The 19574-nt window shown below is 32.5% G+C and overlaps 1 protein-coding gene and 1 non-coding gene across 3 annotated transcripts in view; one reads left to right on the forward strand and one right to left on the reverse strand.

Annotated features, from left to right (window-relative positions):
• Positions 1-4442, forward strand: part of LOC139358617 (dopamine beta-hydroxylase-like) — a 45182-nt gene extending 40740 nt beyond the window's left edge. The window contains exon 6 of one of the 2 annotated variants that reach the window (XM_071079845.1): positions 390-2775. In XM_071079845.1, the coding sequence (XP_070935946.1) occupies positions 390-413 (24 nt within the window). In that variant the 3' untranslated portion in view covers positions 414-2775. Of the gene's footprint in view, positions 1-389; positions 2776-4160 lie in introns of those variants that run through there. The other variant, XM_071079844.1, reaches the window with a different exon arrangement.
• On the reverse strand, positions 3543-3649 carry LOC139359004 (U6 spliceosomal RNA). The gene has a single exon (XR_011614508.1). It is a non-coding gene; the product is annotated as a U6 spliceosomal RNA (small nuclear RNA).
• Positions 4443-19574: the final 15132 nt, after the last annotated feature.

The raw sequence follows: 19574 nt of genomic DNA on the forward strand, positions 1-19574 counted from the left end.
TAAAATAATATAGTTATGGTTTATAAATGATTAAAAAATAGTTTCTAAACTTTATTTCTTTGTAAAGTGTTTACATTCACTTAAATATTTAAAATGCCTAGAAAAACCCTTGGTAGAAATATTTCAGCATGTTAAATATATCATTATGTTAAAAATTATATATCTATTGCTACTTTATCAAAACTTTTTATCTTAATTTGGGTTTGTGTTTTATCAAAATGCCTTTTAACATGTAAGCATTTGGGCAAATCTTAATGTATAAGGTATGATTATTAAACTATACTTTTATTTTCTTCTGTAAACCCCTCTCAAGACTGCTATGTTGGCCAATACATTCACCAATTAATTTTTTTTTGTTTTTGTTTTTGTTTTTGTTTTTTTTGAAATAGAATCTCTCTCTGTTGCCTGGCTGAAGTGCAGTGGTGCGATCTCGGCTCACTGCAACCTCTGCATCCCGGGTTCAAGCGATTCTCCTGTCTCAGCCTCCAGACTAGCTGGGACTACAGGCACACACCACCACTCCCAGCTAATTTTTGTATTTTTTTTAGTAGAGATGGGGTTTCACCATGTTGGCCAGGATGGTCTTGATCTCTTGACCTCGTGACCTGCCTGCCTTGGCTTCCCTAAGTGCTGGGATTACAGGCGTGAGCCACCACGCCAAGCCTCCCAATTAAATATTTATTACAGGCCTATTTTGTTTTTATTATTGTTTCTGATGCTATTGTTTTATTATGCGTTAACCTCTAATTTTAGGAACTTTTATTAAAGAATAAATTTTTTTTCAAAATGTTTCAATTTCAATAATGAATTAGCCATTGCTGTAAAACAAAATCTCCTAAATATCAGTAACTTAAAACAATTTCTAACAATTACATATAAGTCAAAAGATCACATGCACAGCTCTTGAAAATTTCTACTCAGTTCTCTTAGAAGCTGGCAATTAACTGTGGGTCATGTAAATGGTCCTGTTGATTTTGTCTGGACTCTCTTAAATTTTGTGTTGGTAAGCTGGCTGATCTAGAATAATCCCAGTCGAGACTGCTGGATTCTTCACATAGTGCCAGACAGAATACTTTCCAGTTTATCTGTGTATTTGTATGAACAAAACAGGTACTGTTTTTCTTTCTTTGGGCACTGAGTTTCAGAAGTTTTGCTATGCAGCAACCACTGCATCAGAAATTGTTCTAGTGTGGGATGCTGCCATAACAAAAAATCTAAAATATTTGGCATTCACTTCATAACTTTTAGTGGACAGAAGTTGAAAAATGCAACAAAGTCTGTCAGTAGTGAAGGCTGTAAAATGGCAAGGGAAATGTTATTGGAGGATGATAAAATGGTAACCTCTGGCATGAAGTAGCAAAGCAACTGGCACAACTACAACCAGAAAAGTTGAAACATGGAAGTTATATGAAATGAACATTTGAGTTTGACTATGGGAATGCCCATGTAAAATATTTAAAATGTCAGCTAATTGCTCCTAGCTGTGTCTGATAATTGCAAGAAAGAGATGAGCCTGAAGATGATGGCCAGTTTGTACTTACAATGTAAAAGAAATAGAAAGAGGTCAGGTCTTATTAGGTTAGAAAATATCTTCTCATTTGCAGCTTCTCAATCCCCCCTCAAGGGCAGAAAATATTTCTTAACATTTAATTTGAAAATCACTTAACATAGTGCCTTGTGTGTATAGTAATAGAATCTCAGTTAGTAATTTTTAAAGAAATTAATGTAATGAGTCCAGACTTCAGTTTTTTAACTCCAAAAGGTGAAAATGGAAGCAAGACGGGATGAGAATTTTTTGAAGTCTCTTCAAATATGCGAGACATAATTCTAGCTCCTGAATGCAAAGATGTCTTGTATTTTCATTTTGGCTTTGTCTCTTCTGGAGCTTCATTCATTCACTCATTCATGCACTTTTTCAATAGACATTTATTAGGACTTTCTAGTATAAAGTGGTCAGGATAGAAAAACATGTAAAATTCAACAGCTTGGTATTATGCCTAGTGTATTCTAAAAGAGAGAGAGACAATCATGCTGTAAGAGCTCAGACAGAAAATTGAATGTCTAGCTGTGCTTCTGAGTGTCAGAGCAGAGCTAAATCATACATTCGGTGCAATCACTGAATACCCCAAAGAGGACTATGTCAAGCTAGAATACTGTGTGAGTTTTTATCTTAAACTTTTATTCAACTTTGCCTTAGAATCCATACATAAATATACAAGTTGACTTTGCTATAAATATAATTTTTAAAATTAAAAAAAATAATTGTGACCTTTTTTAAGGCATAGCAGTGTGGAAGAACATGCAGAAAAAATTTTACTTTAGGAATAAATAAATATACAGGAAGTAATATCTGTGTTCAATTTTGTAGCATGTAGTAACATGCAGAAAGTAGAGCATAAATATATGTTAGTTACTGTAAGTACCATTGTATATGTTAGAAAGCTGAAGGAGAGAGAAGATAAGCATATAGTAGAAGAAAACAGAATAAAAGGTAGAGTCTGGATTTAAACTGGCAGTAAGATTCAGGAATCTTCTCATAAGATATAAAGCTAAACTATTTTTTATTGATCAACATAGTGTATTCATCTTGTATGCAATAAAAACCTATTCAAGATTTTGAACTGGGATAGAATACAATTATATTTGCATTTAGAGCAGCTGAAAGATAAGAAAATCAATGAGAATAATTATGCAAAGTTAAAGCAAACATGAGTATTTGTATTATCAAAGACAGATTTCACACAGTTTTTTTCCTTTTTTTTTTTTTTTTTTTCTTTTTTAGAGCGGTGACAATTTGGGCAGTAAACAAAGATTTCTAGTCATAGGCTTCTATAAGACAGGTAAAGAGTAGCACCACTCCCCAAATAGTGAAGCACAAGAGGACAAAGAGTTATGAAGAAAAGAAGGGCTCAGTTTTGGAGACATTGCATTTGAATACTGAGAGTATCAGACCATGATTGAAGGAAAGACAAAAATACAGAGACATCAGCTTGGCATGCGACCACTTTGCCTCTAGTAGCATTTCATGCTTTGTAAGAGGTACAATGAGAGGCCAACTGAAACCACATATGTCTACACTTTAAAATGTAGGGTGAGCCAGAAGTAAAAGATACGTCCTTTCAAAATCTCAAGCCATGTGTTTAGATTAAAATGATGATCTATTGTTAGTGACACAAAGTAAATGACAGAATAAAATAATTCTCTTAGGAGAGATTTTAAAAACTCTATACATCAAACATTGCTTTTCTAAAAATAAATTTAAACCATAATGTCTAGCATCCAGCCAAAATAATGAGGACCTTTAGTCTACAAGTCAACATAAATAGGAAACAAAAGACAGGATAAACAATAGAAGAATTCAACAGGAAAATTTTTGCGTTTATCAGACACATACTATAAAACAATCATGCTTTTATTTAGAGTGAGATAGAAGTCAAACTGGAAAATTTTGGCAGAAACCTGGAAACTATGAAAATTGACAAAGACTTAGAAAAAAAATAGAAAATATACATCATTGGGAAATTACCTAAAATTTAAGGAAAATAAAAAGAACCATCTTCATAAATGTGTGTGTCATCTTTGTGCAGCAGGTCAGTTAATCTTCCCTGTACATTGCAAATGTTACTGTGTGTGCTGTCAAAGCAAGCACAAAAGAATATTCTTAACATTAATAGAGAGAAAAAAAAAACATTAACATTGTAGGAACACGTCACTGAAAGCTGATTTTTCAACAGCAACAATGGAAACTGAGGAAGATTTAAATATCTTCCATTTGTTGATGTAACATAATAGCCAATTAAAAATTCTATGCTCACTAAATTTAATTAAGACTAACATGAAATAAAGGCATTTTTCTGACTTGTGAAATAGAGTTGTGTCGTTACACTTACACAGTGCTGGAATTTTCTTTGAGGAAAGTGTTTAATAAAAATGTTAATTTATGTTACATATAAGATAATTTTTAGATTATTTTTTCTTGTACCTATTTTGGTAAATTTTAACTTTCAACTAATTTGTAAATTTCATCTGAAATTTCAAATGTATTGGCAAAAATTATTCATAATATCCATCAATGTTCTTTCATTAACTGTAAAACCTATATGGATATCTCCTATTTTGTTCAAGATATTGATAATTTGTTTTCTCTCTTTTGTTTCTAGATCCGTCTTGGGAGGTTTTGTAATATCATTCTACAGCTGCAAAATTTTACTTTACTGATATTCTCTACAGAATATTTGTTTTCTATCTCAATGCTTTCTCATTTAAATTTTTTTCCTGCTGTTTTTCTTTAAACTTGAACTTCTCATCTTATTTCTGACTTTTAAGCTGACATTATTGATATTCAAGCTTCACTTACTTCTAACATAGGCACTTAAAGCCACAAATTTCTGTCACTTCTTTACTTAAAATAAAGATATTATTAAGTGCATACAAAATTTGATTATATCTTCTTGTTGAAATGACCGTTTTATAATTATGAAATAGTTCTCTTTAATGTTTGTCACATTTACTTTTCTGAAGGACCATTTGATCTTTTTTGTAATAAAGACATGTCAGTTGGTTTGTATATGTTTGCTTCCAACCTACAGCATTGCATTATTTAACAGGTATTCTTCAAGCAGTAAGTAGTTGCATTTACTTTTAATTCAATCTCATAATCTGTGTTTTGGTTGAAGTAGTACTGAATCCATTTACATTTAATTCAGTTATTTACATATTTTGGTTTAGGTCTGCTATTTTATCACTTGTTTTCTCTATGTTCTGTTTTCTTCCTCTGTGGTTGATGCTGTTGTTTTTAGGTGTTGTTTTGTTGTTTTCTCCTTTCCTATCATTTTTTTCTCCTTCTGCATTAATCAAGTTTTGGTTATTCAACTTTCTCCTTTACTAATATTTATCATAATTGTTAGTATCACCATATTTAGCAAATACCTTGTAAATTACCAAATATATGTATATCTAATTTATCTTAAATGTATTCTCTTATTATATTAAAAAATACAACAATTTCCATTTATTTCTCAGTGTTGCTTTTTTTGTCATTTTACTTTTAAATGTATTATAAACTCTACAAGATATTTCTATTGTTTTGTTTATTTGTTTTTTTGAGATGGAGTCTTGGCTCTAGCTCTGTCACTCAGGCTGAAGAGCAGTGGCACCATCTGGGCCCACTGCAACCTCTGTCTCCTGGGTTCAAACTATTTTCCTGCCTTGGTCTCCTGAGTAGCTGGGATTACAGGCATGAACCACCTCACCCAGTTAATTTTTGTATTTTTAGTAGAGACGGGGTTTCATCATGTTGGCCGTGCTGCTCTTGAACACCTGACGTTAAGTGATCCACCTGCCTTGGCCTCCCAAAGTGCTGGGATTAAAGGTGTGAGCCATCACACCCAGCCTTGCTGTTGTTTAAAATGTAAACAGCTAATGTATTTTGATATTTACTCAATTATTTTATCCATTCCAGAGTGGCGTATTTCTTTTTACCTCTCCATTCTTATATTAAATCATTATTTTTTAACTTGAAAACATGTTTACTATTTCTTGTAAAGGAAGAAAACTGTTTAATAATTTCCTCAGCTTTGTTAGAAAATATTCTTACTTTAATTTTTGAAGATAATTCAAAATAATTCTCCCAGTTATAATTGTGAAGGCATCTTTCTATTTTTTTGTGTCTTTCATAGTTTCTGTTAAAAGTTAGTGATTCTTACTGTTTTCTCTAGTTGCTTTTAGAGATTTTCTCATTGTCTTTGATGTTTGTTAGTATTATAACAGTCATTTTGTTTGTAATTGTGATTGATATGGTTTGGCTCTGTGTCCCCACCTAAATCTCATCTGGAATTGTAATCCCCACGTGTAGAGGGAGGGAAGTGATTGGATTACGGAGGCAGTTTCCCTTATGCTGTTCTTCTAATAGTGAGTGAATTCTCATGAGGTCTGATGGTTTTAGAAATGGTAGTTTTCCCTGTGCTCTCACAGGTTCTCTTTCTTGCCTGCACCTTTTCAGATATGCCTGCTTCCCCTTCCCCCATTATTGTAAGTTTCCAGAGGACCCCCAGCCCTGTGGAATTGTGAATCAATTAATCCTCTTTCCTTTATAAATTACCCAGTCTTGGGAAGATCTTTGTAACACTGTGATAACAAACTAATACAGTGATTTTATTTGTTTTTGAAATATGCTGAACTTCTTGAATCTGTTGATTTATAAAAATCAAATATAGAACTCTCTTGACTATTATTTCTCAAAATAATGCTCTGTCTCATTATCTTTGCTTCTCCTCTGGGAATCCAATTACAAGGAGATTTGATTTACTTCTTTTCTTTCTTTTTTACTGTTTCATATTTTTCAATTTTTATTTTTGTATTTCTGATTCTTTTTTATTTATTTTGTATATTTTTGCAATCCACCACTTTCTTTTAACATTTCTTTTACTATTTCAATTTGCTATTTTTATTTTCTTTACCGAGTTTGTTTTTATATCCAGCAATAATGTATTAACTTTTGTTTTTAAAATATATATTGTACTTTTTTATATATTCCATCTTATCATTTATTTTGTACATCTTTCCTTTCTTTTAAACATTATTGGCTAACTGTAATGTCTGGATCACCTCTGGGTTTCTTTATGTTTATTATTTTATATTTTCATTATCAATCACTTTATTCTGATTTTCTGTATATGTTATAACTTATTAATCTACATTGCTGAAGATATATTTTAGAGGCCTTTCTATAACTAATTTTGTCTTATTTTTTCCTGGCAGATAGTTAAATTTCTGGCAATTCTCATTAATTCTACCAATGCCTTGGTATAGTTATTTTTTTAAGGAAATATGAAAGGGTTTTTTATGTGATTGGTTTGTGGTTTATTTGCTTTTTTAACCCCCAATAGAAAATAGCCTTTACTTCTAGGGTATAACTGTAATGCACCCTCAAATGAGTGTCTGGGGTGCTTGAGGAAACTCTGCTCTGGCTAAGACCAAACCTCTGCTATATTCTACTCTCTGTGCAATCGCTCAAATCTTCTCAGGTGCATTCCGACCAGCAGCTGCTCTCTACCAGTCTCTTCAGGTGTCACTATGTGCACATGTAGTTCAAAAGACCAAAAAAAAAAAAAAAAAAAATTCTCAAAATAAAAGGAAAATTCTCTTAGTTTTCTGGATTTCGTTCTCCTTGGCTTCCTGCATCTGGTACCTGAATCCCAATCTGAAGCCACCTCAACTGTCTGAAATTTGATGTTTGCCTTCTTTGCGTGGGAAGATTATTTATATTTGCTCCTATCTCCCTACATTTAAGTCAGGAAATATTCCTTAGAGAAGCTGAGACAAATATTTGACCCAGATTGCCTCGATTATTTCAAGGACACAACCTGGCATTTCTTACTCCCCAAAACTAACAAAAAGATGTTTTCTTTTTCTTTTTTTTTTTTTTTTTTTTTTTGAGATGGAGTCTCTGTCACCAGGCTGGAGTGCAGTGGCACGATCTTAGCTCACTGCAATCTCTGCCTCCCGGGTTCAAGCAATTCCCCTGCCTCAGCCTCCTGAGTAGCGGGGACTATAGGGATGCAACACCACGCCTAGCTAATTTTTTGTATTTTAGTAGAGGCGGTGTTTCACCATGTTGGCCAGATAGTCTCGAACATCTGACCTTGTGATCCGCCCGCCTCCGTCTCCCGAAGTGCTAGGATTACAGGCATAAGTCACCGCGTCCAGCCAGAATTTTCCTTTTACTACATACTCAATTTAAGTATCATGTTTGTGTGAAGCATAAAGATAAGTTTAAAATAGCTAGTCTAACATGAGTAGAACAAAAATCTCTGAGGCTTTCTTTGGATTAATCAATCTCTAGTTTGGAAGTAACACAAGTACTTTTAATGCCCTCACAAATACATGGCTATATTGTTTTAAATATTCTTATTAATGTCTTTTTCTTAATTTTTCTTTCTCATTTTGTTTCCAGTAGATTTCTAGCACTTTTAACCTTAATAAAATAGATCAGTTCAACACAAGTAAGTGTTTCAGACTCTCAAAAAACAGGCTCCTGTACATTCTAGGCAGCGTCTGAAAAACTAAATGTTTACTTTTCCTCTACAACCTCCCCTTTCTTCCACATCTAGACTTAAATTTCTACATGTAAGAATATTTTTTAAAAAGCAATTAACTTACTTTTTGAACCCTAATGGAACTTGGTCCTTAGCTATGCATTCATTGTCAATATAGTGTCAGAGGTTGGGTCTCTCATGACACTTTCATTTATTTCATTTATTTTTCACAAGAATCAAAACTTACTTGGTATTTTTATGTTCCTGCTTTGTTTGAATCCAAATAGGTTTATATATGTTTTTCGATTTAGACTTTACAATAGTTACCATAAAATTTAGTTATTTAAAAAAAAGAAATATGCCGGGCACAGTGGCTCATGCCTGTAATCCCAGCACTTTGGGAGATAGAAGCAGGTGGATCACGAAGTCAGGATTTTTAGCCCAGCTTGACCACAAGGGTGAAATCCTGTCTCTACTAAAAATACAATAATTAGCCGGGTGTGGTGGTGTGCGCCTGTAATCCCAGCTACTCAAGGGGCTGAGGCAGAATTGCTTGAACCTTGGAGGTGGAGGTTTCAGTGAGTCCAGATCGCGCCACTGCACTCCAGCCTGGGCGACAGAGCAAGACACCATCTAATATATATTTATATAAAATACCTTTTCCTATTTAAAAAAAAAGTTATTATTTTTGTCTTCAAAAAATAAGACTTTATTAGACATCATACATTATAAGACTTGTCCTATAAAAAAAACTTCTACACAGTTTAAAACTTTTTATGTATGTATTACCAACTAAACTCTATAATTTTTACATTTTTTAATTAAGTACTTTTTTTTAAAGACCAATTTTCTTTTTTTATTTTATTTTATTTTATTTTTATTTTTATTATTATACTTTAAGTTCTAGGGTACATGTGGATAACGTGCAGGTTTGTTACATATGTATACTTGTGCCATGTTGCTGTGCTGCACCCATCAGCTCGTCAGCACCCATCAACTCGTCATTTACATCAGGTATAACTCCCAAAGCAATCCCTCCCCCCTCCCCCCTCCCCATGATAGGCCCCAGTGTATGATGTTCCCCTTCCTGAGTCCAAGTGATCTCATTGTTCAGTTCCCACCTATGAGTGAGAACATGCGGTATTTGCTTTTCTGTTCTTGAAATAGTTTGCTGAGAATGATGGTTTCCAGCTGCATCCATGTCCCTACAAAGGACACGAACTCATCCTTTTTTATGGCTGCATAGTATTCCATGGTGTATATGTGCCACATTTTCTTAATCCAGTCTGTCACTGATGTACATTTGGGTTGATTCCAAGTCTTTGCTATTGTGAATAGTGCTGCAATAAACATACGTGTGCATGTGTCTTTATAGCAGCATGATTTATAATCCTTTGGGTATATACTCAGTAATGGGATGTCTGGGTCATATGGTACTTCTAGTTCTAGATCCTTGAGGAATCGCCATAATGTTTTCCACAATGGTTGAACTAGTTTACAATCCCACCAACAGTGTAAAAGTGTTCCTATTTCTCCACATCCTCTCCAGCACCTGTTGTTTTCTGACTTTTTAATGATTGCCATTCTAACTGGTGTGAGATGGTATCTCATTGTGGTTTTGATTTGCATTTCTCTAATGGCGAGTGATGATGAGCATTTTTTCATGTGTCTGTTGGCTGTATGAATGTCTTCTTTTGAGAAATGTCTGTTCATCTCCTTTGCCCACTTTTTGATGGGGTTGTTTGTTTTTTTCTTGTAAATTTGTTTGAGTTCTTTGTAGGTTCTGGATATTAGCTCTTTGTCTGATGAGTAGATTGCAAAAATTTTCTCCCATTCTGTAGGTTGCCTGTTCATTTTGATGGTAGTTTCTTTTGCTGTGCAGAAGCTCTTTAGTTTAATTAGATCCCATTTGTCAATTTTGGCTTTTGTTGTCTTTGCTTTTGGTGTTTTAGACATGAAGTCCTTGCCCATGCCTATGTCCTGAATGGTATTACCTAGGTTTTCTTCTAGGGTTTTTATGGTATTAAGTCTAACATTTAAGTCTCTAATCCATCTTGAATTAATTTTCGTATAAGGAGTAAGGAAAGGATCCAGTTTCAGCTTTCTACTGATGGCTAACCAATTTTCCCAGCACCATTTACTAAATAGGGAATCCTTTCCCCATTTCTTGTTTTTCTCAGGTTTGTCAAAGATCAGATGGCTGTAGATGTGTGATATTACTTCTGAGGACTCTGTTCTGTTCCATTGGTCTATATCTCTGTTTTGGTATCAGTACCATGCTGTTTTGGTTACTGTAGCCTTGTAGTATAGTTTGAAGTCAGGTAGCGTGATGCCTCTAACTTTGTTCTTTTGACTTAGGATTGTCTTGGCAATGCGGGCTCTTTTTTGGTTCCATATGAACTTTAAAGCAGTTTTTTCCAATTCTGTGAAGAAACTCATTGGTAACTTGGTGGGGATGGCATTGAATCTGTAAATTACCTTGGGCAGTATGGCCATTTTCACGATGTTGATTCTTCCTATCCATGAGCATGGAATGTTCTTCCATTTGTTTGTGTCCTCTTTTATTTCACTGAGCAGTGGTTTGTAGTTCTCCTTGAAGAGGTCCTTCACATCCCTTGTAAGTTGGATTCCTAGGTATTTCATTCTCTTTGAAGCAATTGTGAATGGAAGTTCATTCATGATTTGGCTCTCTATTTGTCTGTTACTGGTATATAAGAATGCTTGTGATTTTTGCACATTTATTTTGTATCCTGAGACTTTGCTGAAGTTTCTTAACAGCTTAAGGAGATTTGGGGCTGAGACAATGGGGTTTGCTAAATATACAATCATGTCATCTGCAAACAGGGACAATTTGACTACTTCTTTTCATAAGTGAATACCCTTTATTTCTTTCTCTTGCCTGATTGCCCTAGCCAGAACTTCCAACACTATGTTGAATAGGAGTGGTGAGAGAGGGCATCCCTGTCTTGTGTCAGTTTTCAAACGGAATTTTTCCAGTTTTTGCCCATTCAGTATGATATTGACTGTGGGTTTGTCATAAATAGCTCTTATTATTTTGAGATACGTCCCATCAATACCGAGTACTTTTTTTAAATTTTGCTAGATCATTGAACTTTGATACTTTGTCTTTTTAAATAAAACTTAGACTTGGCATAACAAACATTTTGCAATAATACTGTTCTTTATTTGCTTTTTGGTTTTCAATTTACAGCAATTTATTGTTAATATTTAGAGAATAAGTAGTAAAATAACTTATTAAAAATGTTCTTCCTATAAAATATTACTGTACACTTCCAATAAATTTTTATGTGCAATGGTCTCACTCCCAGAGAGAAGATTTTCTAGTCCAATATCCAGGTCTACGAAGGTTTTACGTATGCTCTACTTACTGCCTAATTCTCTGGAACTAATAAACAATGAAGCATACAATATATTCTAAATTTCAAACTGCATTATCATCATATTTTTTTTACTTAAACCCTAATAATAAGTTTCACTTTTGGCACCTGAAATTATTACAATGGGCTTCCATCATGCCAATCTCAACCTCTCAATATTTCTGGCATTTACAGTATTTTTCTGAGATATTTAAGAAGAATCATCTGAATAGTATTTTGTTTATCAGAGCCTCAATTAATATATACATAAATTTTTGGTTAATACAGGCCCCTAATCTCTAAATACAAGTACTAAAATATGCTGGGTCCTTTTTTTTTTTTTGGCTCAACTTTTATAGTTCAGATAGCCCAGGATTGGAAAGACCTGTTGATGTTTATTACTGTTTTATTCTCTTAGTTCTTGCTTGCTCGTTTTTTTTTTCCCCCCAAACTGAACTTATGTTCTAAAATTCTGAAATGAATTTTTTTCATGCTAGTATGAAGAGGGTTTAATTTGAACTTTTTTTTTGCATCTGATCAGGATATGTAAAAATACACTTAGAATTTGTACATATTATCTCCAGCTAAAAATAAAAATAAATATTAATAGTTTTAGTATTATTGTGTTAAATTTTCTGAAAGTATATATATCATCAATGTCTTCTATAAATCCATGATATTTTTATTTCCTCTTGTTTTTATTTCTATCAGCCACAATATATATTAATAAATTAGGCTGTATCTCTAACCTATTATCATATTCTGTTTTCCTTTTCTCCAAATAAATCATTAGTAAGTATATATTTTCTTACTATTAAAAAGGTTGGCCAGGCTCAGTGGCTCATGCCTATAATCCCAGCACTTTGGGAGGCCGAGGAGGACAGATCATGAGGTCAGGATTTCGAGTCGAGACCAGCCTGACCAACATGGTGAAACACCGTCTCTACTAAAAATACAAAAATTAGCCGAGCATGGTGGCACCTGCCTGTAATCCCAGCTACTCAGGAGGCTGAGGCAGGAGAATCACTTGAACCCAGGAGGTAGTGGTTGCAGTGAGGCGAGGTTGTGCCACTGCACTCCAGTCTGGGTGACAGAACAAGACTTCGTCTCAAAAAAATAAACAAAAAAGTAAATAGTTTATCAGTTGTCCATTTTTACAATATTTCCCACTCTATATGTTACTAGTATAAGACATGTTTACAAGGATTTTAGAGAATCTTTTTATTTTAATTGTCAATTTGAGCTGTTATTTATTGGCTTTTTTTTCAAGTGGTTATGGATTTTGTATTTGCCCATGTTTAATGAGCCTTACAACACTGGTATCAGAGAACATGAGTTATTTAATTTTTCTTTTTATTTTTTACATTGACACCTAAAACATGTTTTTCTCATTTATAACATTGAGTTATCAATATATATTCTTTACATTTACTTTATTAATTTTATTACTGATAACTTTACAACTTCCTATTTATACATATTTTATAATATATATACAAAACCTTTTCAGTTTTCCCAAAGTAAATATATATTGAATGTATATTAACTATTATACCATTTTCTATTATTAAATAAATATTTTGGAAACAACGGAATAGTAAACACATTTTCATTCTAAATTATGTATCTCAGTGTTACAAATAAACTAAATCAGGGCATTCTTAGATAGACATAAGGAACAGTACAGTGTTTACTACTATAGCAAACAAGGAGATATTTAAAAACAACAAAAATATTTTAATTATAATATCAAAATATTTACTTTGGGAAAACTGAAAAGGTTTTGTATATATATTGTATATATACAGGAGGCTGTGAGCCCACTCACCTGCCCAGTACTCGACTACTACAACTGGTATTTGAGAATGCCTTGGCCCTAAGGCTATTTATAATCAAGAAAACCACACTGAATATTTGCCGCTGAAGCACCCCAGGAGCGAAGCCAAATGACCTCCATCAACATACGTCCTAGTCACAGCCTGAAAAAAAAAGTCCTGCCCCAATGAAAGTAAATTGAAAAGTAAGAAGTGACTGTTTCCTCAGGTGTGAAGAAATCAGTGTAATAATACTAGAACTATGAAAAAGCAAAATGTTATGACATCTTCAAAGGGAACACAATAATTCTCTAGCAATGGATCCTAAAAAAATGAATTTTTGAAATGATATGAGACATTGTCTCTATATTCTACATTTATTTTTGTTTCAATTCTACTAGGTGAACCAGAGATATTATCAGTTCATACACATTATATTCTAGGGTGAAGCTGCTGAACCAAAGATACAGTGTGAGTGTAAATTGCTAAGTTTGCTTAAACATAGGGTTTTGCCACAAACGTTTAGTTGAGTTTCTTTTTTTCCCCTCTTGTCCCTACCCAAACTTTTAAAGCAAGGAACTAGACAGTAAGAAAATACACACACACATACACACACACACACACTGCCAAACAAAAAATCTTTGTACTCTCTCTGTGGTAGTTGTAAACATATGTTTGGCCTTTTGGTGGCATTTATTTTTAAGCTTCATCTTTCTTATCTAGGATCATGGTCTCATCTCATGAATTTCTGTAAGCATGAAGCCTTAGGTTTTCTATTATTGGTACAGGAATAGGCATGTTTACTCACACTTAACACTATGTTTTTAAATAATTTTTAAATTGAACTTCAATATGCTCCTTATTTTTTAATTCAGTCGTGGGCGCTTCACCCTTGTGAATGGGAAGGTTCTTATGAAAGAGGCTTCACTCTGCACTCAGCTTTCTTGTCCTTCTATCTCTGCTTTGTGGGGACACAGTACCCTTTCCCTACAAAGAACGCACCAACCAAGCATCTTGGGATCAGACAGCAGCCCTGACCAGACAACCAAACATGCCAGTGCCTTGACTTTGATCTTTGCAGCCTCCAGAACTGTAAGAAAACTAATTTCTGCTTTTTATAAATGATCCGGTCTCAGATATTTTGTTATAACAGCACAAACTGGACACCTTTGTAATCTCTCTGTATCCATAGAGACTGTATGGTCTGCTTTCTCTGAATGGCTGCATCCTATGCTAATGTTCTCCATTGAGGCTTTCTTGTGGAAGAAAAATTAAGGACTAGCCTTGTTCACATAGGAGTAATAATTAAATAATATTATTAGAGGGTAGATACTGAGACACAGGCTGGTACTTTCACTAGATTAGCCATTCTTGTGTGGATTTCCATGCAATGGAGGTTTAGCCCCATTGCTTTCTTTTTTGGGGGGAGGAAATCAGGACCAAAAGTTGTAAAACTTTTACAAAAGAGGCCTCAGTGAAGAGCACCAGCATAATGAGTAAATCCTTTTTTTTTTTTTTTCCCAGAATAGGGACAAAAGCAGAAATCTGGTTATCTTTAGAAACAAGTTACAATATATGTTAATCAAATATTTTTGTGGATTTTTTATTCCTTTGTTTGTAAAATGAGCCAAAAATGACTTTAAAAGTACCTTTTTCCTTTCAGTTTCTCTGAATCATAGCAACTTGAGTTTTTGTGGTAGATTAGTTTTGTGCGGTCATCCTATGTAGGTAATTTAATATCAAACCTATTTAGTAACAGTATAATTTTCAGACCAATAACTACAGTGTTATTTCTGTAGGCTTAATATGCAAAATGGTTGTGTTTTGAATTATGACCTAGAAAAATTAAGCTACAATCTAATGATTTTCACTGACATTTAATTCCACAATAACTGATTACAGTATTATTTTTTCATTGTATATTTGAGCCCAATATAACTTTATAGTGTTATAAATAATTTAGCTCTATTTCTTAGTGTTTACTTTGGTATATCAATATTCTGTAGTATTCATGCATTGCACTTATATTTTTTATGTTAACATATCTCATTCTACATTTTAATCACCTTCTTATATATTCTTTAAAATTCAAGTAGCATATTAATTTAACTTTATTGGCATAATTTATCTACATTATCTTCTCTTTAATTTGTAGAGGTGGAAAGAAACATTTAATGTATTCATGTTACAAATTGATGTCCAACAAATCTATGCTATAGAAACAATAAATAATGAACTAATTTCTAAAAATTATGGCAGTAATTTAATTTCATCTTAAAGTGAAATTTTAAAAATAATATTCTTGATGTTTTAATAATTTGTCACTGATTTTTACTGAACTCTTGTCTAATTTCAATTACACATGTAAAGTTTACACATTTAATGAACAACAATTTTATCCGATTTTGAAAAAAATCTGTCATAAAATTTCTAGGTAATTTCCATGAAAACATATTTACCTAAATTTTGCATTAAGAATACAATTTATAAGGTTAAAAACTAAAATGACTACTCTTAAATTAATGCAGCAATTATTAGATGGTCCAACAACATCCTGATAACATATGTGACAAATTTTATCTTCAACTGCTGTTGCTTAAAGCAAATACTTCTTTTAAATATTTTGATATTATAATTAAAATATTTTTGTTGTTTTTAAATATCTCCTTGTTTGCTATAGTAGTAAACACTGTACTGTTCCTTATGTCTATCTAAGAATGCCCTGATTTAGTTTATTTGTAACACTGAGATACATAATTTAGAATGAAAATGTGTTTACTATTCCGTTGTTTCCAAAATATTTATTTAATAATAGAAAATGGTATAATAGTTAATATACATTCAATATATATTTACTTTGGGAAAACTGAAAAGGTTTTGTATATATATTATAAAATATGTATAAATAGGAAGTTGTAAAGTTATCAGTAATAAAATTAATAAAGTAAATGTAAAGAATATATATTGATAACTCAATGTTATAAATGAGAAAAACATGTTTTAGGTGTCAATGTAAAAAATAAAAAGAAAAATTAAATAACTCATGTTCTCTGATACCAGTGTTGTAAGGCTCATTAAACATGGGCAAATACAAAATCCATAACCACTTGAAAAAAAAGCCAATAAATAACAGCTCAAATTGACAATTAAAATAAAAAGATTCTCTAAAATCCTTGTAAACATGTCTTATACTAGTAACATATAGAGTGGGAAATATTGTAAAAATGGACAACTGATAAACTATTTACTTTTTTGTTTATTTTTTTGAGACGAAGTCTTGTTCTGTCACCCAGACTGGAGTGCAGTGGCACAACCTCGCCTCACTGCAACCACTTCCTCCTGTTTTCCTTTTCTCCAAATAAATCATTAGTAAGTATATATTTTCTTACTATTAAAAAGGTTGGCCAGGCTCAGTGGCTCATGCCTATAATCCCAGCACTTTGGGAGGCCGAGGAGGACAGATCATGAGGTCAGGATTTCGAGTCGAGACCAGCCTGACCAACATGGTGAAACACCGTCTCTACTAAAAATACAAAAATTAGCCGAGCATGGTGGCACCTGCCTGTAATCCCAGCTACTCAGGAGGCTGAGGCAGGAGAATCACTTGAACCCAGGAGGTATGTCAATTGATCTTTTTGATGTATGGAAGCTTCTCAGTTTGATGCAATCTTCTTTATTTATTTGTTTTTTTATTTGGTTGCCTTTGCTTTTCGGGACATAGTGAAAGAAAAAAGTCATTACTTGGTCTAGTGTTGTAAAGCTTTTTTCCCTATGTTTTCATCTAGCAGTTTTACTGTTTCAGGTTCTACATTTAAGTTTTTATTCCTGTTTGACTTAATTTTTGTGTATAGAGTAAGATAAGGGTATACTTTTAATCCTCTGCATGTAGACATTCAGTTTTTCCAACACCATTTATTGAAGAGACTATGTTTTTCCTACTGTGTGCTCTTGCCTTTGTTTGAGGAAAATTAGTTGGCCTTAAATGCATGGATTTATTTCTAGGTTGTCTATCCTGTTCCGTTGGCTGATATGTCGGTTTTTATGCCAGTATCATGCTATTTTGATTACTATAGTTTTGTAACATATTTTAAAATCATTTATTGTAATGCCTCTAGCTTTGCTTTATAAAGAGTTAAAATTATCACAGGATTTAGTTATTGAAGATCAAAGAACTGTGATGAAATTGACAATGGCATATAGTTATACTGTGGTATAAATGTATCTAACTTAAGGCATGAAGAAACAAAGCATAGTGCATGTCTTCTTGGAAATAAGGTCCTGTAGTGGGAGGAAAGAAAATGAAAACAACATCCAAGGTAAGATTGAACTACTCATGGTCAGTATCTTATTCAAAATTCGCCAATTAGGTAAATGTTTATATATCAACTATTACATCATGAGTGAGGACAAAGTAGAAGCCAGGATTCTCAGGCAGTGGAGATTCTGTCAAAAAGTAAGGTAACGTCAGGAGTAGAAAAGAGGTAATCACTTTCATCAACATTTACTTATGAAAGATCATGAATCAAGAGTCATTTATGAGATTTATGTACATGTGAACACATCTGCATTATTGAAGAATAGCACATTTTAAAATATAGTAATATCAAATGTTTGAATACTCAATTGAATGCATTCTTTTTGTTGATTTTACATATATATTCTATATTTTGGATCAATATTTTCTGTCATTTTAGGTATAGTTATAGAAAGCTACACTCTTTGGAAATATAGAGCAATCAATATTCTATGCTAACAAAACAGTTATGAAAAAGCTTAAGGACGTTTTGAAATGATAATAAACTAAAAAGTAATGCTACAAGAAAATAAAAGCATCGCGTATTGGGCAAAATCACTGACTTTCACTAGTTTATTTCAGGTTCTTTTATCTACTACAATTCAGGGTAGTATAATTTTAATGCTTAACAAATCATCTATATTAATATCAAGAAAATAAAGTTAAGCAACCATGTTAAATTTTGTCTGCATTTTTTTTTTAATTTGTAAGATGTTATTTTTCAATACACCAACCATTTTCTGTTGATTCCAGTAGTGGTAACTTGAGGTATATTATTATATTAACAGACTAACAAAATAGTTATATTGAAGTTCCAAGATACATTTTTTTTTCTTAATGTGCTACTAGCTAAATCTATGAATTTTGAAAACGTACAGAATATCCTTGTTTAGACGATGTTTGATGAATTATTAATTTATCCTCCTTCTTCTTTTTGTATGTACATATCAATTTGAAAATGCCAATTCTCAATATCTCAGGATTCCTGTAAATTAGAACTCATCATGTGAGAAGTAAGCAAAGGTCTCTTGGAAACCTTTGAGAACATTATGTTTTCCTTGATAAAAGTGGTTGGCAAAGCTTCTTTCCTGACATGCCTAGACTTTAAAGACTGAAGTGATGACAGACATCTTGTTACAATGAGAAAAAGATTAAGAATGTTTCAGAGAAAATGGCTCCACTCTAGTCATTTTATTATGTGACACAAATGAATTTCCTTTAAATTTGCTTTTCGGCCATCTGTTGGGATTTTCCATTACTTATAATCAAAGCCATTTCTGATTTACATATAAAGTTTCATTTTTCATTTGAAGCACATATAGGAAGTACAATAAAAGAGAAGAAAGATTTTTAAGATTTAACATAATATAAATTATGGTATATGGGTTTTATTGTCTCAGTTATTCATATTAAACTGATTTTCATGAATTTCTAAAAAAAGTGTTTATAACAAAACAAACCATTGCATATTTCCTACAGCTATTACTGAATAAATGCTCAAGAAAAGATAAATCCTGGAATCTAAAACTTCTAGGCGTGGCAACAAAAAATTTTGAAAGATACATAAAAGATACATTTTTTAGCATGTATCTACAATTCCTTGAATTTTCTTATTATAGAATAGCATTGTGTGTCCAAAATGTGTTCTTCATCTTGAAGGATCTTTCTTGAAACAAAAACAGAAACTGAACAATACTAAGCCAAGCAAGTTACAACTTATTGATTACTCTTCATCCTCCCTATCAATCAATTAAAAATGTATTTTTCCTACTATTTATTTTCTTCTATTTAAATTTTTTGCAATCTAGGAGACAGAATATAGATACATACCCTGATGATGGTTAGAAAATTAGGAATATAGCTACATAGATATTATAAAGTATCACTTAACACTACCAGTTCTTATTATAGTTCAAACAGGGTTTTACACTCATATTTTGTCTATGTTCTTTCTTAATATCAATGTATTATTACTACTAAGTTGGTCATTTAAAAAAATATCTTATTTCACAAAACCTCTATGTAAGAACATTTGCTATACTAATTTTTTCAA

Source organism: Macaca nemestrina, chromosome 15 (assembly GCF_043159975.1).
Source record: "Macaca nemestrina isolate mMacNem1 chromosome 15, mMacNem.hap1, whole genome shotgun sequence".
Taxonomy (NCBI): Eukaryota; Metazoa; Chordata; class Mammalia; order Primates; family Cercopithecidae; genus Macaca; species Macaca nemestrina.